Source organism: Apodemus sylvaticus, chromosome 5 (assembly GCF_947179515.1).
Source record: "Apodemus sylvaticus chromosome 5, mApoSyl1.1, whole genome shotgun sequence".
Lineage (NCBI taxonomy): Eukaryota > Metazoa > Chordata > Mammalia > Rodentia > Muridae > Apodemus > Apodemus sylvaticus.
In genome coordinates this window covers 3,915,141-3,939,734 of record NC_067476.1, presented here as the reverse complement: position 1 = coordinate 3,939,734, position 24,594 = coordinate 3,915,141, and the positions used below count along the sequence as shown (strand labels likewise).

General features: G+C 49.0%; 3 protein-coding genes across 10 annotated transcripts in view; 1 reads left to right on the top strand and 2 right to left on the bottom strand.

Moving 5' to 3' along the window:
- Pnpla7 (patatin like phospholipase domain containing 7) overlaps positions 1-10,763 on the bottom strand; it is a 72,197-nt gene extending 61,434 nt beyond the window's left edge. For all 3 annotated transcript variants that reach the window (XM_052181783.1, XM_052181785.1, XM_052181784.1), the window contains exons 1-8: positions 10,462-10,763; positions 8,014-8,088; positions 7,797-7,884; positions 7,308-7,387; positions 6,199-6,290; positions 5,896-6,036; positions 4,833-4,992; positions 1,836-1,916 (exon numbers count right to left, since the gene is read on the bottom strand). In XM_052181783.1, the coding sequence (XP_052037743.1) occupies positions 1,836-1,916; positions 4,833-4,992; positions 5,896-6,036; positions 6,199-6,290; positions 7,308-7,387; positions 7,797-7,884; positions 8,014-8,088; positions 10,462-10,491 (747 nt within the window). In that variant the 5' untranslated portion in view covers positions 10,492-10,763. The remainder of the gene's footprint in view (positions 1-1,835; positions 1,917-4,832; positions 4,993-5,895; positions 6,037-6,198; positions 6,291-7,307; positions 7,388-7,796; positions 7,885-8,013; positions 8,089-10,461) is intronic.
- A 122-nt stretch (positions 10,764-10,885) lies between these two features.
- Mrpl41 (mitochondrial ribosomal protein L41) lies at positions 10,886-12,588 on the top strand. 5 transcript variants are annotated; one of them, XM_052181793.1, is made up of 3 exons: positions 11,057-11,169; positions 11,358-11,494; positions 12,027-12,588. In XM_052181793.1, exon 3 carries the CDS (start codon positions 12,050-12,052, stop codon positions 12,455-12,457), a length of 408 nt encoding a protein of 135 aa, XP_052037753.1. In that variant the 5' UTR covers positions 11,057-11,169; positions 11,358-11,494; positions 12,027-12,049; the 3' UTR covers positions 12,458-12,588. The 5 variants fall into 5 exon arrangements, with proteins under 5 accessions (XP_052037751.1, XP_052037750.1, XP_052037753.1 ...); XM_052181791.1 differs by lacking the exons at positions 11,057-11,169; positions 11,358-11,494 and adding an exon at positions 10,886-10,948; XM_052181790.1 differs by lacking the exon at positions 11,358-11,494 and having other exon boundaries at positions 11,056-11,169.
- A 1,352-nt stretch (positions 12,589-13,940) lies between these two features.
- Dph7 (diphthamide biosynthesis 7) lies at positions 13,941-24,298 on the bottom strand. Of its 2 annotated transcripts, XM_052181786.1 has the most exons (9): positions 23,711-24,298; positions 23,185-23,318; positions 22,791-22,878; positions 20,331-20,428; positions 19,709-19,881; positions 17,365-17,434; positions 17,204-17,269; positions 16,650-16,822; positions 13,941-14,560 (listed from the first exon to the last, which is right to left on the bottom strand). In XM_052181786.1, the coding sequence occupies exons 1-9, from the start codon at positions 23,855-23,857 to the stop codon at positions 14,073-14,075; spliced, it is 1,437 nt and encodes a 478-aa protein (XP_052037746.1). In that variant the 5' UTR covers positions 23,858-24,298; the 3' UTR covers positions 13,941-14,072. The 2 variants fall into 2 exon arrangements, with proteins under 2 accessions (XP_052037746.1, XP_052037747.1); XM_052181787.1 differs by lacking the exon at positions 23,185-23,318 and having other exon boundaries at positions 23,711-23,790.
- Positions 24,299-24,594: the final 296 nt, after the last annotated feature.

Here is a 24,594-nt window from a genome sequence, read left to right as displayed (position 1 = left end):
AAGTCCTTCTACACATCTGGAGCATCCTCAGAGCAAGCTCCAGCACCAGGAACACATGAGCTCATGGTAGTAGCTTCCTCAAAGCTGAGCATCAGTCTTTCAAATGCAATTCAAAGATGAAGATGGATGTCTTTTTCCCTTTGGCAAACAACAGCTCCAACTCAGGTCAAGTGGGCACAGTAAGACACACAGGTCCCATTTATGCCTCTAGGCCACCAAAGAAGACTAAGCATTCTTTGCCTGACAGGCAGCAGTGCAGACACACAAGACACCCCAGCATATCTGCATGCATGCAACTATGCATCATGGATCAGTGGGTCCCACTGAGGTTCTTCAAGTGTTCCTGTACAAAGTTTTGGGCTCCTGGGTTCAGCATGTCTGAATACCCCACATAAGGCTCCACTTAATTTCTCTGCATAACACAGTCTAGAATAGACAACCTTCATCGTGAACTTGGCTAGATTTGGAATCACCATCAATTTTTTTTTTTATTTTGTTTTTTTGAGACAGGATTTCTCAGTATAGCCCTGGCTGACCTGGAACTCACTCTGTAGACCAGGCTGGCCTTGAACTCAGAAATCCGTCTGCCTCTGCCTCTCAGAGTGCTGGGATTAAAGACATGCGCCACCACTGCCTGGCTGGAATCACCATCGAAACACACTCCTCAGTGTATATAAGAGAATGTTTTTCGAAAGGTTTTAACTTAGAGGGAAGCCCCACCTTGAATGTAGGGCAGCCAGGGGTATAGTCTCACACCCATGCTGTCACTCCTCCTCCACCACAGTGGGTCACACATTTAATCTGTGAGCTGAAATGAGCCCTTCCTTCCTTAATTGCCTTTGTCAGGTGTTTCTGTCATTAGCAACAAGAAAAGTAACTAGGCAGGCATGAAGACCCATGCCTTTGAGCCCAGCAGATGAGAGAGATACAGGCTGATGTGACTGTTCTGTTCACTTCTGTATGTGAACAGTTACAATAAGACACCAAGAGTGAAGAATGGGGTTGGAGAGGCGGTTCAGTGGTTAAGAGCACTGGCTGCTCTTGCAGAGGTCCTGAGTTCAATTCCCAGCAACCACATGGTAGCTCACACCCATCTGTAATGGGATCCAATTCCCTCTTCTGGTGTGTCTGAAAACAACTACAGTGTACTCATAAAATAAATCGAGAGAGAGAGAGAGAGAGAGAGAGAGAGAGAGAGAGAGAGAGAGAGAGAGAAGAGAAGAGAAGAGGGGAGGGGAGGGGGAGGGGAGAGAAGGAGAGGAGGGGAGAGGGAGGAAAAAAGGGAGGAGAGGAGAAGAGAAAAGGGGAGGGGAGAAGAGAAAAGGGGAGAAGAGGGGAGGGGAGGGGAGGGGGAGGGGAGGGGAGGGGAGGGGAGGGGAGGGGAGGGGAGGGGAGGGGAGGAGAGGAGAGGAGAGAGAGGAGAGGAGAGGAGAGGAGAGGAGAGGAGAGGAGAGGAGAGGAGAGGAGAGGAGAGGAGAGGAGAGAAGGTTAGGGGCAGTAACACACACTTGTAATCCCAGGACTCTGTAGGCAGAGACAAGAGGATCAAGAGTGTGAGGTAAGCCTGGGCTATCCACAGTAAGGTCATAGAACCAGACAGAGAAAGACAGACAGACCAACAAAAAAGAAGAAATAGAAAGGACCACCAACCAACGCCTTACCAAATGCATTCTATCTTAAACACAATGTCAAAGCTGTTCCAACAGACTACAGGGTGAGGCCTTCTCAGCCTAGACAGCCCCTCTTACCTCATGTGAGCTCTAGAAAGATAGGAAACACAGACCTTGAGCGCTAGCCTGGGCACCAATGGCAGGGACGCAGTGGGGGATACTCACGGTGATCACATCCAAAATGCTGAGGAGACTGTGGACACTGTCCCCTGGCAGGACCTCTTTGACCACCACCTCGGTGCCATCCTGCGCTTAGAGAACAGAGCGACAGGTGTCAGTACAGGGCCGAGAGGCCCAGCTGGCAGCCAGGACAGTTGGCAGACAATATTTCATCTCCGAGTTGCTATAAAGCGGGCATCAGGAAGAGCACAAGAGCATTGCTGGAGTCCGCAGGGTTAAGAGATGCTATAAACAGTGCTACAAAAATTGCTCAACAGAAGAGCAGTTGCCGAGTTTCTACAGGAGCCAAGTTGGGATCCCAGCACCCACTTCAGGGGGCTCACAATCACTTGCTCACTTCATAAACTTGAAGGAAGATAATAAATGTTAAAATAAATAAATAAGTAAATAAATAATGCTGGGTGGTGGTGACCTTTAACCTCAGCACTTGGGAGGCAGAAGCAGGCAGATTTCTGAGAATTACAGGCCTGCCTGGTCTGTATAGTGAGTTCCAAGCCAGCCAGGGTTACATGTCTCCTGAACACAGGACACTTATATACGAGCACTATTTGTGGGTCAGGGGTAAGGAAGAATAGATAATTTAAAACTACAGTTATTCATTAGCTTAGCTTGTAAAAGTTGATATGTATGAAATCCAAGGCAAGTAAGGTCGGCTGTTACATTGTTCTCTTAAAGACAGGCTAAATAAACAGGCTTGGTGCACAATGTGGTATCAGTATTGTCTGAAGTCACCTTACACTTACAGTACATTATCAACTCTGGCTATGGCGTCCAGAACAAGTTCTAGTCTATTTAAAAGTAACATTTATTTTCATAATATTGAATTGCCACAGATAGTGAGACTGTCCCCACCCCCAAATCCCTCAAAAGGTCAAGTCTGGCCTAGTGAGATGGCTCAGCAGTTAAAGGTACTGTTCTGCAAGACTGACAACCTGCGTTTGATCCCTGGAGCCCCACAGGAAAAGAAGGGAACAAATGTCCAAAAGTTCTTCTCTGGTCTTCACATGTGCACACCGTGGCACACACAGATAATAGCAATTGAAAATGTTAAATGTCAGTGTGCATCTGTGACCCAGTGCTGGGGATGTGACCACAGTCAGATGTGTGATGTGATGTCCATTGACAAGTCAGACTGGCTCACTGGGATCCCAACTTGACTCCTGTAGAAGCTCGGCAACTGCTCTTCTGTTGAGCAATTTCTATAGCTCTGTTTAGTCTATTTCTTAATCCTGCTGACTCCAGCAACAGAAATCCTGACACAAAAAACAAAGTAGCCAGGCATAGTGATACATGCATTTAATGCCAGCACTTGGGAGGCAGAGGCAGCCAGATCTCCATGAGTTCACGACCAGCCTGGCCTACAAAGTGAGTTCCAAGCCAGCCAGGACTACAAAGTGAGATCCTGTCCTCAAACTAAACTAAAATCAAAAAGGTAGACAGCCTCTGAGGAACACACACCCACATGAACACACAGACACGGTGCTGGCCGGCCAAACACCACACCCACATGAACACACAGACACGGTGTTGGCCGGCCAAACACCACACTCACATGAACACATAGACATGGTGCTGGCCGGCCAAAGGCCAGCTTGATACAAGCTAGAGTCACTTGGGAAGAGGGAGATTCATCTGAGAAAAAATGCTCCCACCAGATTGGTGTGTGGGCAATGCCTGTGGGGCATTTTTTTGATTGATGATTGATGGGGGAGTACCCAGCTCCCGGCCATCAGTCACTCCTGGGCAGGCAGTTTGAGGTACTAGAAAAAGCACAAAACAAAACAAACAAAAAAAACCCAAAAGGCCGAGCAAGCCGTGAGGAGAAGGCAGTGAGCAGCTCCTCCACAGCTCCTGCCTCAGTTCCCACCTCTGCATTTTCATCTCCAGTTCCTGTCCTGCCTTTCTTTGATGATAGACTGTGATATGGAACTATAAGCTGAAATAAACTGTTTCCTCCCCAAGCTGCTTTTGATCATGGTGTTTTATAACAGCAATAGAAAGCCTAACACACACACTCATGCACACATACACACAATAGAGGACTAATGAAAAAAATCCTGCCAAACCTAGTCATAGCTTCCCAATATACAGCTTAAATTAATTAGTTAGACTGACTACAAATGAGGCCGCTATAGAAAACTGTAAACAAATTTAGTTATTATCAATAAAAATTACAATATTTTTGAATCAGAGACTTGTATGTGCCTAACAGTAAAGATAACGTGTTATGGGCTGGAGAGATGACTCAGTGGTTAAGAGCACTGACTGATCTTCCAGAGGTCCTGAGTGCAATTCCCATCAACCACATGGTAACCATCTGTAATGGGATCATATGTGTTCTTCTGGTGTGCATGAAGACAGTGACAATGTACACACATATATAAAAATAAATAAATCTTAAAAAGAATGAGTTAACATGTCAGGCATGTTGGCTGGCTCAGGACTAATCCCAGCAGTCACAGGGCCCAGGTAAGAGGACTGCCATCAACTCAATGACAGCCTGGGCTACACAGTGGGTTCTAGGTTGTCCTCGGACTACTAAATGAAAGTCTCACTGCATGTGTGTGTGTGTATTGTATTGCCAAGATAAAAACAGCAGCTGTGTTTGAATAAGACTGTGTTTGATAAGACTGTTGATTTTTTTTCCAAAGAATTAAGGTTAAAATTCTACATAACTTTTTTTTAAATGTACGTTGGTGATTTGACTAAATGTGTATCTGTGTGGGGGTATAGGATCCCCTGGAGAGTTACAGACAGCTGTGAGCTGCCATATAGGTGCTGGGAATTGAACCAGGGCCCTCTGGAAGAGCAGCCAGTGTTCTTAACCGTTGAGCCATCTTTTCAGCCCCAATACACTAACTTTTTGATGGCAGGCTATTCAAAGCTTTAAAATGATGGACAGGTAAGTGAGAGCTCAGGACCCTGGCCCCTGTTCTCCCCTCCCGACCCCACCCCCACCCCTCCCTCCGGCCCCTGACTCACAGCATCTTGGATGCAGACCTCCAGCCGTCCATCCTGAACCACATAGATGCTGATGTCGGGCTCCCCGGGTTGGAATACATGCTCCCCCTCTTGCAGCTGCACAAAGACCATATGTTTGCAAAGTTCCAGGAATAGTGGCTTCTCAAAGTGGCCTAGAACCCTGCAACAAACAGAACAAATGCTCTCAAGAAAGGAAGCGTAAGGGATAAGGGCCACTGTCCCCACTAACAGGGCCAGAGCTGGCCTAGACCTCTCTAAGGCTGATTCAGCTCATCTGGCATTCTAGGCAATCAGAATTCTAAACTCCTGAAAGCTACATCCTCATCCACAGACCTCAGAGTCCATCCCCGGTGACACACCTTCTCCAACAAGGCCACACCTCCTAATCCTTCTGAAATAGTGCCACTCCTTTACGACTAAGAATTCAAATATATGAGCTTGTGGGGGCCGTTCTTATTCAAACCACACACATGAAGATGGAAAAGGGAGAAATAACTCCTCAAAATTACCCTCTGATCTCCACACACCTGCTGCAGAAATGCGTACCTGCCCTCACGTACACATCCCCCCAATAATATTATATTTCAAAAGTTAAAAATAATGTACCCTTAAAAAATAAAGGAAGCTGACAGGACGGTGCATGGATGCCAGCATTCGGGAGGGTGAGGCACAGGACTGCAAGCTGGGGGCAGCTTAGGCTGCACTGCAGATCCTGTGAGGACAGGTGGGGGCAGGGGGCCTGCTTGCACTTTCTGATCCATACACAACTTTTCACACTTATTCTTGAGTTTGCCACTGGGGATAAAATGTTGAGTAGAAAGGGAAGGAAGAGCTAAAAAGGTGAGTCGACCATGAGATTCCACACACCCGAAGCACCCTGAGTCTGCGGAACATTTCTGCTACCATGAAGCATGTAAGCCACAGCCTCCAAGGGGGAGGAAAACAGGCTGTTACAACCATCCCTGGCATAGGAAAGCTATGTCAGACAATCCCGGGAAGGAAAGTGGAGGTGTCCAGAGCCACGCCCTAGACAGGCCCCCCAGCTGCCCAGCCACTGACTTACCGAACATTTTTCAACATGTACAAAACTTCTGATGGCAGATGAGAGTTCTTCACATCAAACTCCGTAAGATCAGCCTCAAGCAAGGAGGGTGGGGGCTCTTTTGGCTGCAGAGTAGGATATTCTTTCTTAAAGCGCAGAATCCTGCAAAGCAGAGAGGCTTACGTAAGAAATCATGGAGCCCAAACCCAATACTATTGGGTTCTCAATACTCAAACTTCAAAGCCCAAAGAAGCTTCTGCCTTGGTGTGTCCTGACATGAGAGGCGCCACAGAAGTGCTAAGGACCTCAGGAAATTCTCAGTACCTCTTGGCCAATGACAGCACTTTGGTCCTCTTCCTGACTCGCTGCCGGGGTGCAGCAGTATTCCCAACCAAGGTATGTGGGAGTGTGGTCACCTGCAGAGCCGAGAGAAAGATGGGGTGCCGACACTGTGACTGGCAAGGTCTAGGCTCCTAGCCTCAGAGTGTGTTCCCTGGACCTGGCTATGATTTGCTACCTTCCTGACCTGAGTTTCTGGGGGCTACTCTCGCCAACCCCCACCTACCCACCTGGTTTCTTAAAGGAGATATAGCAGTCAAGGACAAAGGGATACCATTTGGACAAAAGCACACCACACAGCCCCATAAACCCCACAGAATATTCCTCACTGACCTGAAGTAGTCAAGCCTGAGGGACGGGGGGGGGGGGGGGGGGGGGGGGGAGAAAGCAGAAGGGACCGGCTATGGCAACTAACCAAAGGTGAACAAGGACTCGACCAGCCTGCTCATCCCTAGCCACCAGTCCCTGATCCTCTGTGCAGGACAACTACAGAGTTATGATCCGGAAGTCCCATACACATAGATAAGAGGCCAGTGTTTTACTCTAGGACAGTTGTGGCCACCAGGGACGGCATTGTTCGGTCAGTGCTGGGTCCTTTGGGTCACTCTCCCAATCTGGCAGTGACCACCCACCTTGGGCAAACACATGCCCTCTGTGCCTGTCCATTCTGTACTCAGGAATATCTCTGAAAAGCAGCTTCCTATCCTATTTCTTGTTAACACAAACCAGCACTACAGAAAGCCCAAGTGTCCCTGTCCTTAGCGGTTGCCAAAGCAGTTCACGTGTTTCAAGCCAGATATACATCCACCAACACCGTGCCTCCCTGGCTGCCTCCAGGGCAAATGAGGTATTTCTAGGTAAAATGTGTTGGTTCTTATGGGGAGGTAGATAATATTCAGGATGACTTAAACCATCTCCTAAATCCTGTACCCAGCAGCAGAAGCCCTGGGATCAGAGCAGAGGGCGGCATGTATCAGGAGCTGCAGAGAGCAGGAGCTTGAGGGCTTGCAAGCAACAGATCCCCGTTCCACAAAGGACTGCTTAGAAGACTCTCACCACCACCTTGTGCAACCCAGGGCTTCCATGCAAGTTACCTTCCTCATGATCTTCCGGCCATAAAACATTACTTTGTCTCTTTTCCGGAACCTGTACTGCGGAGTAGGCTCTGCTCGTCCTGTGAGAAGACAGAGGGAACATGTGAGACGGCAGGGATCTGAGTGACTAGCCTTGAATGGCTGTGCAGTGAACATGGATGCAAGCACAAGACAGGCCCTGAAAGAGAAGGTGCTGACAATAAACCATGCTCTGCCCTGTCCCTGGGCACCACTCCGGCAGCCAGGAAAGCAGTAGCACAGGAGACTCATCTTAGAAGAGGCAGGAGTGTCTTCTGTTTTTACTGGATCCTAGCTTTGGAGAGAGCAGAAAAGGCTATGGACAGACTGGAAATATCAACCTAAGCCCCAGTAGGCAAGCACATTCCAACAAGGCTTTGAGAGAAGCTTCGAGAAGTTCTAAATACCTCATAGGACACTAATGCAGCAAAATTCCCACTGCTCAGCCAGAGTCCAAACCAAAGTACTCACGGAATCTGCTCACTCTTCGGTATACAAAGAAGAAGGCAATACCAACGAAGGCCAGCGTAAGGAGGGCGCCAATTCCAATTCCCATCAGCTACACAGGATGGGAGGTAACAGGAGGTTTCAGCAAGGTGGAACATAGCCGCAGGCCTGTCAGGGCCCATTCCCCCTCCCCCCCCACCCCTCCCCCACCCCCACCCCGGGGGCAGCCCATAGGGATTACCATGGTGGACTGGGAATGCTCCTCCATGAAATGCAGCCCCCAGGAGCTCAGGGTAGTACCCAGACAGTAGCCAGCCTGAGGAGAGAACAGAATTCAGAGTGTCTGGGGACCTCTAAATCTGTCTGAGTTTAATCCTGGAAAGCCCTATGGTGCTGAGACAGAACAGACTGCTGTAAGTCGCTCTCTGACCTCCACACCACATAGATGCCACTGTGTCTACATAGTTACACACATTCACAAAGAATGTAATGGCTTTATTTACTTATTATAGAGTGTTCTGCCTACATGCCAGAAGAGGTCACCAGATCTCATTACAGATGGTTGTGGGCCACCATGTGATTGCTGGGAATTGAACTCAGGACCTCTGGAAGAGCAGTAAGTGCTTTTAACTGCTGAGCCATCTCTCCAGCCCCAGTAACTATATTTTTAATTTTAGAGAAATGATCAGTGATCTTGCAGGGGTGCCGAGACCTTCTGAGCTCGACTGTAAAGCCAGAGAAGCAGCCCCCTGCCTCCTTTGGCATTGGCATGGGTAGCACTGTGCTACTGACAAGTAATAAACCTGACTTCTGACTCTCCAGTCCTCAAGAAGTAAGCCCAGGGGAGGTGAAAGCTATCTCCTGCTTCCTCTGGATGCCACCAGGACTAGGACCACAAACCCCAGGATCAATGGGAGCGCAATCAGAATGAATGCTCAGAAACCCCTGAGCATCTGTCGAGAGTACAACGTGCATTCATGTTAGTCCCAATCGCTTGAAAGCATGAGGTATGAGGATCATATGCACCCAGGAGTTCAAGCCTGGCCTAGACAGCCAGTGAAATGCAGTCTTCAAAGCAAAGCAGGACACTGGGCAAAACACGAGGCCCCAAGGAACGATCCATCTGGAATTTGAGGCGTCTGATATCAGCTCACATCCCAGATGGCACAGAATCCTGTCTTTGCCACCTGTGGGCTCCAAGAAGGCACTGACAGGACTTTAGATGTCCAAGGACCAGATCCGGGGGAGGGAAGATGGTGAGGGAACAAAACTCAATATATAAGGGTGAGGAGTGACCCACAAGGGAAGCTGTCCCCAAAAACTAAAGACAATATAAAACAAAAAACCAAACCAAACAAACAGAAACAACCAACCCTACCTGCAGCTGTCCCTGAGTCCTCCAATACCCAGCCACCCTTTCTCCCAAGCAGTTAGGAACTGAGTAGTGCGGGGCCCACTTATCCATCCTTCAAGACAAGCAGCCTCAGACTCAGCATCCCTACCAGAAACCCAAGGAGAGCTGCCGGCCACACAACCAAGAGCCCCGAAGGCACAGTTGTACATCCCAACGGAGGGAGTGGGTTGCCCAGGAAACTCATCCCTGTGATCTTAGTTCAGGAGGCAAACAAGTGAGTATGGTTTAAGGATGAGGAAGAACATGGCCCACTAAGGATGGTCAGGAGCGGTTGGTGTTTCATGCCTTTAACCCAGCACTGTGAGGGCAGGCGGCTGAGTTCAAGGCCAGCCTGGTCTACACAGTGAAACCCTGATTTGGGGGGGGAGGGGGGTGGTGGGAAACAGTAAGTGTATTCTTTTGTTTTGGCAAAGCTGGAATTAAAGGCATTGGAGACCTCAACCGTGGCCTGGCCCAGTATGTCCCTAGACTACTTCCTCACGGTGCCGATGTCATAAGGGACTATCACCCCACCAACTGATAAGGTCTGTGGATCACTATTGCATGTGGTCTACTGTTAACCAACCCTGCTGCAGTGTATAGCCAGTATGTTTTTGGTTTCAAAACTGAGGCACCCACCTACCCCCCCTCCACTGCTCCAGCTCAGTTTCTCATGACTGTATCAATTGGGGTGCACAAGAGCACACCACCCACGCCCTTCTATGTTCCTCTGAGTTTACCTTATCTAAGGAAAGGCACCTACATACAGTCTACCACAGTGGATCACCGCAGCATGTTTAGCTTTTTACGGTTACTCTTATGGATTTAATTTTCTTGCTTATAAAAAGATCCCAGCACTTGGGAGGCAGAGGCAGGCAGATCTCTGAGTTCAAGGCCATTCTGTTCTATAGCGTTCCACAGATATGTAGAGAGAGACCCTGTGTCAAAATAATAATAATAATGATAATAATAATAATGGCTTTTGGGATGTGGCTAGTGTTGGACTGAGAAAAAGACTTTTCAAATACCAAAGTCCTAAAAGAAAACAGGAAGTAACAACTGTGATCGTAAGAGGGGAAAAGAAGGCTTATAGTCTTCTTCCACAGTCCACACTGTGAAGAACCATTGTCTAGCAACAAGTGTCCAGCTCGGACAGGGAAATAGATTGAGTCACCACTCCCACGTTCCCTAGGTCTTCAAGAAGCCTCCGTAGGCACTGAGGCAAAGGGGCCTCTGGAAAAGCTCCCGCCATGAGGTTCTAGGGGTTTGGGTCTCACCCATGCCTGGTCTACCTACCTCAGGGCAGATATCTTCCATTTTCTGCATGACTGAAAGCAAAACACTGTAGAGGACGAAAAGGAGCCGGGCTGCTCTACCAGAACCTTTTCAGCAGGACAGCTGTAGTTCCAGTCTTGCCAGCTCCTTTCCACACAAACGCTCTCATTGGAAGGGACTTCAGAACTCCGTGCTCCAAAACAAGTTGTTTTCCAGAAGCGTCTGCTTTCTCCGTGTGTCTCTGTCTCCTGTAAACAGCACTCACGTGGTCTAAGGGGAACCCACGACTGCAGCCCGGGGTTGGGTCGGGTGGGGGGTGGGGAGGTGAGCACACAGTCAGGGACCGAGGGCCACTTGGGGACTGCCGACTGCGGCTGGGAGGTGGAGACAGGGGAGGAGACTAGAAGAGTAAAGTGGCTGACAGACAGTTCAGGGAAGTAGGGCAGCTGAGACTGGTGGGACTAAGAAAGTGGCCCAAGAACGAAGCGGAACAGCAGGGACGAAGAAGGCAGGCGAAGGGGAAGTGTGACCAGCTAGAGGGTGGGCCTCACCCGGGCGGGGTGGGGTAGGCAAGGGAAAAGATAAGGAAAGATCCTAGCCTCCAAGGGGTCTCGATCAGGAGGAGTGAGGGAAGAGGAGATGGTGATAGCGGAGGAGTAACCTCCCCACCTCCCGGGGAGCCGTGACAGCAAGGGAGGTACAGCGAGCAGCGTGTGGACGGCAGTGCAGGTGCGGTGCGTGTGGTGGGACCAAAGATGATTAATTAGAGGTCCGCTAGGACCCACGTAGACTTGGCCACGCGCCAGACCGTGGGGTAGCCCGCGGTCACTGGCCGGTCCTCGATAACCCGACAGTCCGGGAAACCGCGGGTCGAAAGTGACTCGGAGGGTCCGCAAACCCCTACTCCCAACACCTAGGGCGGCACGGACGACGCCCGCACCAGGTCCGCGACCGGCTACGGCGCAGCGGTTGTGAGCCTTCCGTCGTGGGGCTGACGAGAGCTAAGAGCGACGGCAGGCCAGGGAAGAGCTCGACCGCCACCTCCCGGCTCCAGGCGAGAGAGCAGGGCGGCGCGCGCCCCACCCACCTCGGGCTCCGCGCGACGGCACGGATTGGCTTAATCCGTGGGCGCCCGCCCTCCGCTCGGCGGAGGCTGGGCATTGGGCACCTCGGCGACCAGTCAGCGAGGCTCTTGCTGCGGAGTGTCTAGCCCCGCCTACGGCCGGAAACACCGGGAGGACCTTGCTGTGCGCTCAGGCGGTGTTTTAAACGGCTCGGGCTGGGGAATCCGTGTCTGAGCTGTCTCGGGTTGAAAGGGACAAGAGGCTTGCGGGCCGAGCTCTAGCGCGGTCAGCCCAGGTCGGTTTGAGCCTTTCCAGTTGGCACCACCTACACGGGGTTCTTCGGGGTCCGGGACCTTTCCGAGCAGTCTCCTTTAGAGACTGAGATCTTGGGTCCTCTGCGTCCGTGGCTTCTCGTATCATCGGCTCCCACAGGCTCCACAGCCATCTTTGTTCTTGGGCTCTCCGGTTCTGGGTAAGTGCCTCTGACTCTGATCGACTCCCTCAGCTGCCTTGTTCTTTCAGAGCTGATTTATCCAGAGCCCAGCATGGGTTTCCTGACCGCCGTGACTCAAGGCCTGGTGCGGGGAGCAGACAGGATGAGCAAGTGGACAAGCAAGCGGGGACCACGCACCTTCACCAAGAGTCGGGGCGCCAAGAGAACAGGCATCTATACTTCGGATAGGAAGTTTGTGCAGATAAAAGAAATGGTCCCAGAATTTGTCGTCCCGGACTTGACCGGCTTCAAGCTGAAGCCCTACGTTAATTACCGAGCTCCTGCAGGCACAGACACACCTCTGACCGCCAAAGCACTGTTCCTGGAAACAGCTGCACCCGCTATCGAGAAAGACTTTAAAGAAGGGACTTTTGATGCTGGCAACCTGGAGAAATATGGCTTTGAGCCCACACAGGAAGGCAAGCTGTTCCAGTTATATCCTAAGAATTTCCCACGCTAGAAGGCCATGACAGTGGCCAAAGGTTTGCCTACAGAGTGGAGACAATACTGAGCATGCCTTGGATTGTGAGTGTCTCAAAGTGTAGGGCAGCTTACTCGTGCACTTCTATTAAATGCCTTTAGTATCTCGTACAGTATGTGTTTTGAATCAAGCATTGTGTGCTTCAGGGCAGACTCTATGCAGCAGCTACGGACTTCATAACAAATCCCAACCAAGTCAGGTCTGGGGGCATACATCTCTGGCTCCAAGGTAAGGGCAGTTCCTGTTGGGTGAAAGTGATCATCCCCAAGGAAAGCCCTAAGATGGAAGTCACGAGAGCAGCTAGTGCCAAACTGCTGTCATGACCAGTCTAGTCATCATAGCCCCTTAGACATTATTTGCCCCATTTAAGACTTAGCTAACCCTTATATTTAACACTTTTATTTGAAATAATTGGGCCAGCAGTGGAGAAGTGATCCCCTTAATGATAACCAAAAAATAGTTATTTCATCAGAAAATAACATGACAGCTGGGGAGTTGAGCCCATATAGTGCTTACCATGCATTCATGTAGACCCAAGTTAAGCCCATGTAAAAATCAAGTGGTGGCCCATGTTTGCAATCTCAACAATAGGAAGGAGACAACAGGATCTCTGGGGTTTGCTGTCCAGCCAAATCTAAACTAGTCAGCTAACCTCAAATCCCAGCAAGAGACGGTAGCTCAAAAAAAGACAAGGCCATCTTGAAAGGCACCCAAAGTTGACCTCTATCTGCCACACTCATGAATATGTATACATACAAGCAAGCAAGGCAGTATTGGACACTTAGGAGACTAAGCAGGGGTTACAAGTTTCAGTCCAGCCTAGGCTATGTAGTAAGACCCCCTTCCTTTTTATTTTTTTTTGAGACAAGATTCTTGATGTTCTACAACTTACTGGTGATGGTGGCACACGCTTATAAATCCAGCACTTAAAAAGTGGGGGTAGGGGCTGGAGAGAGAGATGCCTCATTGGTTAAGAGCACTGACTGCTCTTCAAGAGGTCCTGAGTTCAATTCCCAGCAACCACATGGTGGCTCACAACCATCTGTAATGGGATCCGATGCCCTCTTCTGGTGTGTCTGAAGAGACAGTGTACTCACATACATAAAATAAATAAATCTTAAAAAAAAAAAACAAAAAAACACTCATAGCCAACTGTGGAGGCGCACGCCTTTAATCCCAGCACTTGGGAGGCAGAGGCAGGCAGATTTCTGAGTTCGAGGCCAGCCTGGTCTACAGAGTGAGTTCCAGGACAGCCAGGGCTATACAGAGAAACCCTGTATCGAAAACAAACAAACAAAAAATTATCCATACACATAAAATTATGACCCACAAGTATGGTTCCTAGAACCTGGGTACATAGTGGCTCACAGCCACCTGTAACCCTAGCTCCAATCCATGGGGGATCCAGTGTCCTCTTCTGGCCTCTTCCAGCAACCACACAGAAACAGATGCATACACATAATGACAAATTCTTAAAGTTATTTAATTAATATAGATAGGGAATTAATACAAATGAAGAGCTGAAACCCAAGACACTTAGTTGTCCAGCTCGGAATCCCATTCGCTGCCAAAACAGAATCACAAGAGTCCCTTCTCAATGGCCAGCACTCCCCAAATCACACCCAGTATCGCTGCAAGGAGTGCAAGCTTGATTTGTCTCCCACTTCCAAAGGTGGAGAACATGGTCGTAAAAGGAGCAGGTGGCCAGGAGGCTACTGTCAAAGTGCTGCCCACTAGAGCAGTGGCTGAGATCGTGGGTCCTGACTGGAGATGAGTACCCTTTGCTGTTGTTTTTTATGTCCTCTGTTAATGGAAGGAGAGAGGTCTTCAGTTCAGCTCTAGTGTGAGCGCTAGCAGGACCTTCCACTTGGTGATCCATGATTTGTTCATGAGGATGTGCTGGTGGCGCCTCTGCAACCTTTAGGCTACAGTGGTCTGCTGCTTTGCCTCCCATGTCACTCTGATCAAAGGACCAGGTAGGTGTGGGCTTCGAGGAGTGGAAAAGCCAGGACCAGTCAGCCCCATATACTAATGAGTTAGGCGTTTTGTGAGATGTTAAAACAGTTATGTCCTGCTTCTCCTCTGTAGTAAGAGACAGAAGAGGAAAAACATTATTACTCAAAACTAATCAGCCTCCATTTATGACTCCCATCAGCTATACCAATGGCAGCCATTCAGCTAATACACATTTACTGAGTACCTGGCAAATCTGTATTAAGAATGAAGATGTGGAGCTGGGAGGTGGTGGCGCACGCCTGTAATCCCAGCACTGTGGGAGGCAGAGGCAGGCGGATTTCTGAGTTTGAGGCCAGCCTGGTCTACAGAGTGAGTTCCAGGACAGCCAGGGCTACACAGAGAAACCCTGTCTGGGGGGGGAGGGGGGGGAAACAAATCCAAAAAACCAAAAAAAAAAAAAAAAGAATGAAGATGTGGACAGGTGGGTAGAGAAATAAAACCTATGCATTTTGCGATGTGCACTGTGTCTCTGAGATCAGCCAGGGCTAGACAAGACCCACAAATGGTTCCAAACTGGAAGATTTGGCAAAAGCTTTCTCAGAGTGAGTATAATTCATTCTCAATTGACACAGGAGTAAGATGGGAAGAGGAAAAACAGCACATGAGGGAAAAAATGGGGAAGCACAGGGGAAGAGAGATGGCGAGTTAGGAGCGCTTGCTGCTCTTGCAGAAGACCTGAGTTCAGTTTGGAGCACTCACATGGCAGGTAATGGTTGCCAGGAACTCCAGTTCCGGGGTCCATATGCCCTCTTCTGGTTTCCTCAGTCACCAGGCATGCATACAGTTCCCATGCACACACTTACATAAAATAAGTATCTTAAAAGAGAAACAATGGGGACTAGAGAGATGGCTCAGTGGTTAAGACCACTGACTCTTCCAGAGGTCCTGAGTTCAATTCCCAACAACCACATGGTGCTTACAACCATCTGTAATGGGACCCGATGCCCATTTCTGGTGTGTCTGAAGACCGCTACAGTGTACTCATCATATATGTAAAATAAATAAAACCTTTAAGAATGCAGAGAGAGGGGAGCAATGAATAGGGAGTTCAGTGCAGCACAGAGGCCAAGAAGACTGCAGCAAGTGTGAGCAGCTGCGGCTGCTACTGGCTGTAAGATAATGGTTAGCAACTTGCATCCTGAGTCAGAAGCAGTTTCTCTCTGGCAACTTCCCTGGACAGCTTAGCAAGTGAGGAGAGTGTCAGAAATAAGGCAGTAAACACTGTAGCAGCACAGAGCCACAACAGCATGGAAGAGACGTTCTGGAAAGAGGAAGGACGGATGACTAAAGCAGAGCAGGCTCACGGTCAGGAGCACAGGGACCACAGGGAAAATGATCCTCAAAACCCAGCAGGACACCAGACATGCTTGTTTCTGTAACCCCAGTACCCAAGGTACAACAGGGAGATTGCCACTGAGTTCAAGGCCTGCTCCAAATAACATCAAATTTGAAGCCAGCTCCGGTTACATGAGTCCCTGTATGTAATACACAAAAATAAATCTTTTTAAAAAGAGAAAGACAGCTAAAGAGATACAATAATATCTCTTTATTGGAGTAATAATAGCTTAAAGACCAGCAATCTAATGGTGGGAATCTGAGGTAGTCTTCAGATTGCATCTTTTCAGAGGAGAGTAGAGGGAGAGGGGCAAGAAGCAAAACTGTGATCTGGATGAGGAGAGGAAGAAGTTAGGACTTGTTAAGAGAAATGGAGATGAGAAACAGCTGTGATAATGTGAGTTCCTGTTGCGGTTCACCAAGCTTGTCCAAGAGCTGCCTGCAGCACGCCCTGCACTCGACCCGCAGCCACAGGTAGAGTTGGGCTTAACTAATACCAGACTCTGAGAAAGGGAACAAGGGGAAAGACAATACAAGTGCGTCATGGGATGACCAGCGTCCAAGCTGTTCAAAAGCAGAAACGTCAGGGAAGGCAGGGCAAGGGTGGCCACTGACAGGTGGTAATGCTTCGGACAGGGTCCCAGGGGTTAGGGAGCTGCCCAAAGCAGGAAGGCTGGGCTGGGCAGAAAGCCAGGATGGAAGTGTGTTCTTGAACCTGAGGTCCAGTGCAAATCCAGGGCAAGTGTAAGTTCCAAGTGTAGCCTTTGGAGAAAAATCACCTGACTCCCCACCCTGGAGTCCGCTCGACGTCCCCACTTACCAACGGCCTTCTGGCAGTTGAGGATCTTGAAGCCACTGTGCATGCAGGCTGCCAGGAGTAGATGGTGGTGAACCGGGTGCCACCTGAGCCTCCACACGCCTCCTTGCACTGCTACATCTGCCAACGGCTGTCTTACATTCCGAGTGTCCCACAGCAGAACGTGCTCATCATAGCTGGAACCGTACAAGCATTGGCACACAGGAAAGGCCATGCTCACCTCTTTCCCATGACCTTGTGGTAGCAGCAAATACCTCCCAAGTCCTGTCCCACTATTTTTTTGAAACAGGGTCTCATGATATAGCCTTGACTGCACTGGAACTCGATACAGAGCAGGCTGGCCTCAAACTTAAAGAAATAATCCACCTGACTCTGCCTCCCTAGTGCACAGTTAAAGTCCTGTGCAACCTGCCTGTCCCATTTATCTTTAGGGACAAAGGTGAGCCCCATATTCGGGACCCAGCCACCCGGGCTGGTTGAGAGCTATGGATTGAACTTTGATGTCCTTGTGCAGAGGAGCTGAGGAATGCAGAGCAGCAAACCGGCTCGGGACTCACCTGCCCGTAGCCAGTAGATGTTCCTGGTGTGGACTGCTCTGGATGCTGCACACACCCATGGAGTGTCTGTAGGCAAAGGGGAACAAAGACGGTAGTGTGAAATCTCTAAGGACAGGAGCACGAAAGGGCCATGCCCAAACTCGGACCCTGGCACCAGGTACCTTTTGCTAGTGAAGACCGGTGTGCCCAGTATCCTAGTGTCCCAGCCTCTCAGAAGGCAGTCATCTCCTCCTGTGGGAAGACAGAAGTCCATCCACAATGACTTGAATGATAAGCTGCAAGAAAACCTTAGAGCATATAACTTTTTTGTGTGCTTCTATGGTACCACTGGTTAGGAAAGCCCCAGAGAACATCAGAAACAGTTAGTAAGCATGCTATCCAGTTCTAACTGAGAGAACCTGGGTGAGAGATCAAAGTGCTGTTTACTGCTCTAGAGTCAGTTGGACCTGGGAAAATGGAGCCAGTGAAAGAGGCACAAGTTTCCCACCCACTCACCATTCATCTGCCATCTTACAGGCATCTATTCCCACATACCTAGCACACAGCACATGTGGAGGCCAGAAAAGGCCACCCACCGGGTCCCCTGAGCTGGGGTTACAGACAGCTGTGAGGGGCCATGAGGATGCTGACAACTGAACCCAAGTCTGCTGCCAGAGCACATGTGCCTTACCCACCGTGTCTTCTCTCCAGACCCAGTACAAGCCACTGTCACCCTCCCCTGGTCAGTAGGCTCCAGACTCTCTACCCTCCTGTTCCATAGCCTACAATTCACGGCACTTCCTCCTGAGGCCTGCCCTTGCTGCCTGTCCTCTCCAGCCCTTCCACCCTCACACTGGCTGTGCTGACTGCTCTTTCCCCTGGCACTGCACACCCCACAACAGAGCGACGCCAGCTGCTCAGCCCCGCCCCTTCCTCCTGCTTCCAGAGCACCCCACCTTAACACTGTATGTAATCCGTGTTATAAACGGTAGGCTTCCACGTTCCCCATTCGATGTAAGTGTTGAGAAATAGCCTGTGTACTAAGGCATTCCTATTTTTTAATTTTTTGTGGTTTATATTCAATAGTACTTGTCTGCATGTCTGTCTGTATGCAGGTGTCAGAAGCCCTAGAAATAGAGTTCTATTGAAGTTGGTACCAGACGGTTGTGAGCTGCCATGTGGATGCTGGGAATTGCTCAGGCCCTCTGGAAGAGCAAGCCAGAGCTCTTAGCCGCTGAGCCACACCTCCAGCCCCGGCGTCCCAATGACATAAACGGTACTTGTATTTCTGCTTGTGGCTTTGTTTGATTTTGGTTTTCTAGTTTGGAAATTGCTTATTTTGATTTTTGGGCTTTTTTTCTATTTTTTTTTTAAGAGGAAAATGAAGGTTATTGTGTTTGGTTATTGTATTTTCAGTCTGGCTATGCAGAGCCTGACATCAGACTCACAGCAATACTCCTTCCTCGTCAGCCTCCCCGGGGATTACAGACGTGAGGCACCATAACAAAACCCAGTGAGTACCTGTGGAATGAATAAACTCATCCTGCAGTATTGGAGACTGCTCCACTCTAACTGTGCTTTCAATCAGCTTTTCTTTGAAGTAGAACTAATCCTAGAATTAAAGAACTTCATAAAAACCATTCAAGAGTATGATAGCAAATTACACAGATAAGGACCCTACCCTTGGGAAATTAAAATAAGCATTATGCACACAATAAGAATCATGGTGAGTGCTGGGGTTCATGGGAAATAAGACATGGAGTGGGCTGGTGCAGGCCTCTCACTAAAGATAGCCAAAGCCAAGAGTGGTGGTGCTCCCAGCTCGAGACCATGCTATATAGTGAGTTCCAGGACAGCCTCGGCTACATAAAGAGACCCTGTCTCAAAACACACAAAAACACCAATCGAACAAAAAGGACCAAAGAGAGAAGCTGGGACCGGATCACAGAAGGCCTTGGAAATATCAAGTATTTTAAACTTTCTCCTGTCTTCTCTAAGCCAGCTTTTCCCAGCACACATGATCGAGCGCCACCTGGGAGAGAGGCTGCCTAAAATGGCCAAGTGTTTTAACTTCTCTCTCTCTTGCATGTAGCCCCGAAATATTAACCACTCAAAAATTAGGCAAATCCACATATTTCCTCATGTTTCCGTTCCTTTTAGGAGTAAGCTGTCTTTAGAAAAGGACAAACTAAAGTTAAAGCTACAGAGAGCAGGGAAAGGGTATAAACATGGATAGGAGCAGATTTCACAGGGAGAGCACCACGAAACAGGGCAGCTGGGGGCGGGGGCCTACTCCTTTCAACCTTGGCCAGCTCCATGAAAAGCCTTAGGTGCCAAAGGCCAACTGTGCACACTTCCTGAGAAGTGGGAGGTGATGGCTGCTTAGCTGCTGGCCCAAGGATGGACCTTCTCAACAGTCCTAAGGCCTCGCATGTCCTCAGTCGCAGCTCTGGCCTCGCCCCAGTCTCTCCTCTTCCTATCAGGTCTGCATCACAGATGGCTGTCCTGATGCACACGGTCGCTCACCTGAATACACGAGCTCTGTCTGCCAGTAATTGAAAGCAGCAATCCAAGCCTCAAAGTGATGAGCTGGCCAGGACGCCACTAGCTGCAGTTCAGCTGTGCCCTCATTCACCATCAGGAGGTGCAACCGCCCCTTAGAATCACTGCTAATGATCTTCACAGGCTGCTCTCTGGCCCTGGAAACAAGGAGCCAATAGAGAGGCTGTTAATGTCTACTTATATCCTTTTCTGGTTTTTGTTCATTTGTTTTTGAGACAGGTGGGCCTTAAACTTGAAATCCACCTGCCCAGATGCTGGTATTACAAGGAAGAACCATCACAACCATCCTCTTCTAGCTGCACATATGTCCTAGGAGATACTTCCACGTGACTAAGCTTCCACGACGGCCTGCTGGGTATCTGACCAAGGATGAAACTACCACACAGCTCATCACTGAACATCTCTCTCATCTTCTCATCATCACTCATTGTCCCAAACGCTACACGGTTCAGTTTTTAAGGTCAGGACTGACAATGCTATACGGATTTGGGGAACAAGCTATTGGAAGGCAGCTTTAATCCTTTCTAGAATAGAAACAGGAAATATTCCTCAGGAGACTCAAATCCCAACCAAACCTAGCCGTTACCTTACAGATTTCCCAGTGGACCAATCCAGTGACAAGGACAGACAGTTGTCACCCAGGGTGAGGCTGGATATTGGCTGTAGGGTATAACTGTTCTTCTTCTACTGGAAAGAAAAGGGACCCTGTGTAAGCAACTCCAATCCCTGCAGAGCTCCCTGCAGGAACCAAGTACACTGGCTATTTCTGTTTGTTTCTGCAGACAGGGTCTCCTCTATGTTCAGATTCATCTTGAACTTTGGAGTTCAAACAGTCCTTTCATTTTAACTCCCCAAGTACTTGGTACAGAGGGGGCTCTGCCTTGCCTGGGCTTTTGTTGTTGTTATTAGGTAGGTGTTATAGCTTTAATACCTAGATCGAGCTTGAGGCCCCCATGCATGCTAGGCAGGCAGTCTAACACTGTGCTCTAGTGAATGCTTCATCTACCAGTGAGCCCCTGCCACTTACCAAGCACAGGGCATGACCTGAGGGCACGGGAACTAATACCTCAAGAAGGACTTTCCCATATACATAGCTTTGGGAAACAAGGTTTCTCAGTGTTGCTTCTGTGTCCTCCTAGATACATTATGCACCTTTATGGGTTCCACAAACCACTACTGGGACATACTCTATACCACCCTTGCCTTTAGAATCCTGGCACATTATATTCCCAGAGACAAGGAAAATAGCAATGTTCTACAACCAGAACAGCCACTGAAATGTCATTTCTCAGCTAGGTGGTGGTAGCACACGTCTTTAATCCCAGCATTCAGGAGGCAGAAGCAGGCAGATCTGTGAATTCAAGGTCAGCCTGGTTTACATAGAGAGTTCCAGGATAGCCAGACCTACAGAGAGAAACTCTATCTTGAACCCCCCAGTAAAACAACAACAATAAAAACCTTAAGAGAAGTTGCTTCTCTTGTTTAGGTGCCATGTGAGTTTTATCATCTAAACTACCTGAATAGTGTTTGGCTTCCCCAGCAGGCAGCTACACCAAAGTTCTTTCTTGGATTTTGTGCTCCTACCATGAAATCTGACCCTTGGGCCCAGTTGTCCTTCCCTCATTTCTAGGACAAGGCTGCACTGTACAGACCTGAAGCAAAGCTTCCTACCCACGTGCCCAGTTGCCACGAGTCAGCAACTTGATCTTCTAGATCTTTTCCCTGACCACATTACAGCAACAGCCATTTATGTGTGTTCCTGCCCCCCAATTAGGGCAGTGTGTAGTTTATTTGATGTACCCCATTATCCCCACAGATCTGCTCCAGTCTCCCTCATTATAATCTCTAGATAGAGTCATTTTGCTAAAGCATGAATCAGGATCACCATGAAACACATGGGCAAAAGACCACTTAAGAATTCAGCTCTTAGCCGGGCGTTGGTGGCACTCGCCTTTAATCCTATCACTTGGGAGGCAGAGGCAGGCGGATCTCTGAGTTTGAGGCCAGCCTGGAAGTGAGTTCCAGGATAGCCAGGGCCATACAGAAACCCTGTCTCGGAAAAAAAAAAAAATTCAGCTCTTCCAAAACCTGTAAGATATATCATCTCTGAGCTAGAAAGACGGCTCAGTGGTTAAAGCTCTTCCTACCCTTCCTTAGGACAGAATTCAGTTCCCAGCATCCATATCAGGCAGCTAACAACTAACTACCTGTAACTCCAGCTCCAGGGGACCTGACACCTTCTTTTGGCCTCTGTAGGATGTCATGCACACATGAGAAATTTACTGGTACTCTTAGCCTTGTAATGCAGTCCCTACAGAGGCCCAGCCCTACTAACACCTTTCCATTGAATATTCCAGGTGCCCTCATCTCACAAGAACCCAGTACAACTTAAAATAGACTCCATTTCTTTTTCTTTTTGTTTTTTTTGGAGCCAGGTTGCCCTGGCTGTCCTAGGCTGTGTAGACTAGGCTGGCCTCCAACTCAAGAGATCTGCCTGCCTCTGCCACCAGAGTGCTGGGATTAAAAGCATGTGCTACCACAGCCCAGCTGACTCCATGATTTCTTAAAACATCTATGACAAAGTCTACCATGGAAGAGATCATTCTACAAAAATGTCAGTGGAGGTTGGGGGTGGTGTTTGCAGCCCCATGGGAAGAAAAATGAAGTCGGCCAACCAGAAGCCCCAGGACTCCCAGAGACTAAGCCATCCACCATGGGGCACATATGGTTCCAGCCAAAAGAGTGAAGGAGGAAGGCCTTGTCAGGCATCAGTGGGAGGAGAGGTCCTTGGTTCTGTGAAGGCTCAATAGAGGCCCCAGTATAGGGAAATCGAGTGGGGGTCATGGGAGTGGGTTGGGTGGAAGGGCACATTCTTGGAGGCAGGGGGTGGGAGGAGGGGTTGGGGGTTTTCGGGGAGGGGGAAACCGGGAAGGGGTAGAATATTTGAAATGTAAATGAAGAATATATTCAATAATAAAAAAAATGTCTGCCTCAGCATAGCCTCTTCAACTCTCTCCACCAGGGTCCTTTTCCCTCTAAAACTTACCTCACATCCCATCAGGAATAGCAGCTCTACAGATCCACTGGCATTTGCCAAGCCTAAAAGCACATGGCCAGACACTGGGATATGGCACCTGTGGAGAGCAGATTAAAGTATGCACTCACAGCCTGGAAGAACTTCATGAATCCCAATGATATCTCATTTCCAAAAACAAGCTAGAGCCAACATGTTTCCAAACATGGCTCTTCAGGTTATAAACTAGAACTCAGATTGCTTCCCAGACTTATCCTGACTTTGGGGCGGGAAACGGGTCAGGGAAGTGCCTGATACAGGGTCTTCTACCTCCCAAGGACAGCAAATATCAGGACACAAGCTCAGTGGTTCACTGTATCACGAGGGCATCAGGCTTTCAGACCAGGAGGGGTTACCCAAATCCTACCATTTCATGTCCAGGACAGCAGAAGAATCCCTTCTTTGGACCTCAAGAAGAGGTTTAGCCGTGTTGTCCTCACTGAAGCTGAACAGGTAGAGACGACCTAAACGAACTTGAGGCTCACTGCCATCCAGTGTAGGCTACAATATATATATATATATATATTCTCTGATTATCTCAGATGCTGAGATAACAAAGGATTGGAAACCTAACTGGAGCAAAACGGAGGGCCAAAGCAGAGAATGGCTTCTAAGGTAGATCTTTTCATTTTCTGAGAAAAATCTCTTTTCCTGCCAAGTGTTCAATGAACAAGGGAGCTCTCCAGGACCCGATCCGGCCAGGACAGGTCTGACCTGCCTGCAGGTACATGGCCGCAATTCTACTCCAAAATGGTTGTATTGGATGCTCGGGAAACCTTCCGGAAATAGGCAGGGTCCTGAAAGGTCCACTTTACCTTTCCCATTAGTTCTCACAGTTCTAGGCTTTTAAGCAGTCCCTCTTCTGCCCCGGCCTCACCCTCCCAGCCTCGCACCTGGTCCTTGGGTGCTCGCAGCTGGTAGGTTCCGCAGGCCAGCAGATGCTGGCAGCCCTCTACTGGGCACCATTCCACCGAGTCCACAGTAAGCTCAGTGTCCACTGCCTGCAGGACTCTCAGAGTCCCCTCTCGGCTGCCCGCCATTGAATCAGAACCAAAAGATGCATGCGCATCTCCCTCTCCACTTCCCTGTTACTGCCGACCCACGGAAGAGATTTCCGGTACGGAGACGCTGCGCCCCCTACAGGCCGGAGGACCACAGGAACACGATACACAATTGCGACAAGTGCGGGAAAGTGGAAGAGAAACCTGATCTCAGGTAGAATGTAGAAAAGATGTAGAAGCCTTCAAGAAATTTCCTGTATTGTAAATAACAGCCTTGGGAAGACCGGGTTTTTAGACCTTGTGGATCCAGCTAGGTCTCAAAAATATGTCGGTTGAACTCAGCCCCCAGTAACTCATGTGGTCTTTACAGAGAAAATAGTGCTTCAGGTAAGCTCTGATCCAAGTCTTCATGTAAAGGAAATTTTGGAAACATTCAGAGGACTTAATGTGTATCTTTGAATGAGCCCAGAATGCTACCAGATAGACCTGCCGAACCCTTTTCCCCAGCACTTGCAGTGGCTGTGGTAGCAAACACCTTGATTAAACCATGAGACAGACCCAGCAGACAGTAATCTCTTGTTTTAGTCCATCCAGTTTTTGGCACTTAGTTACAGCAGCTCCAGGAAGCAAATTCACAGGACACCTGGATATCCAGCCCTGGAACTGAAGCAGGAATATGGCTATTATAGCCTAGCTTGCAGGCCAGTTAGCAGCTGAAGCAGAGGTGGCACCTAAGGAATTCTGAAAAGACCCCAATCCCTCCAGCACTAGATTGT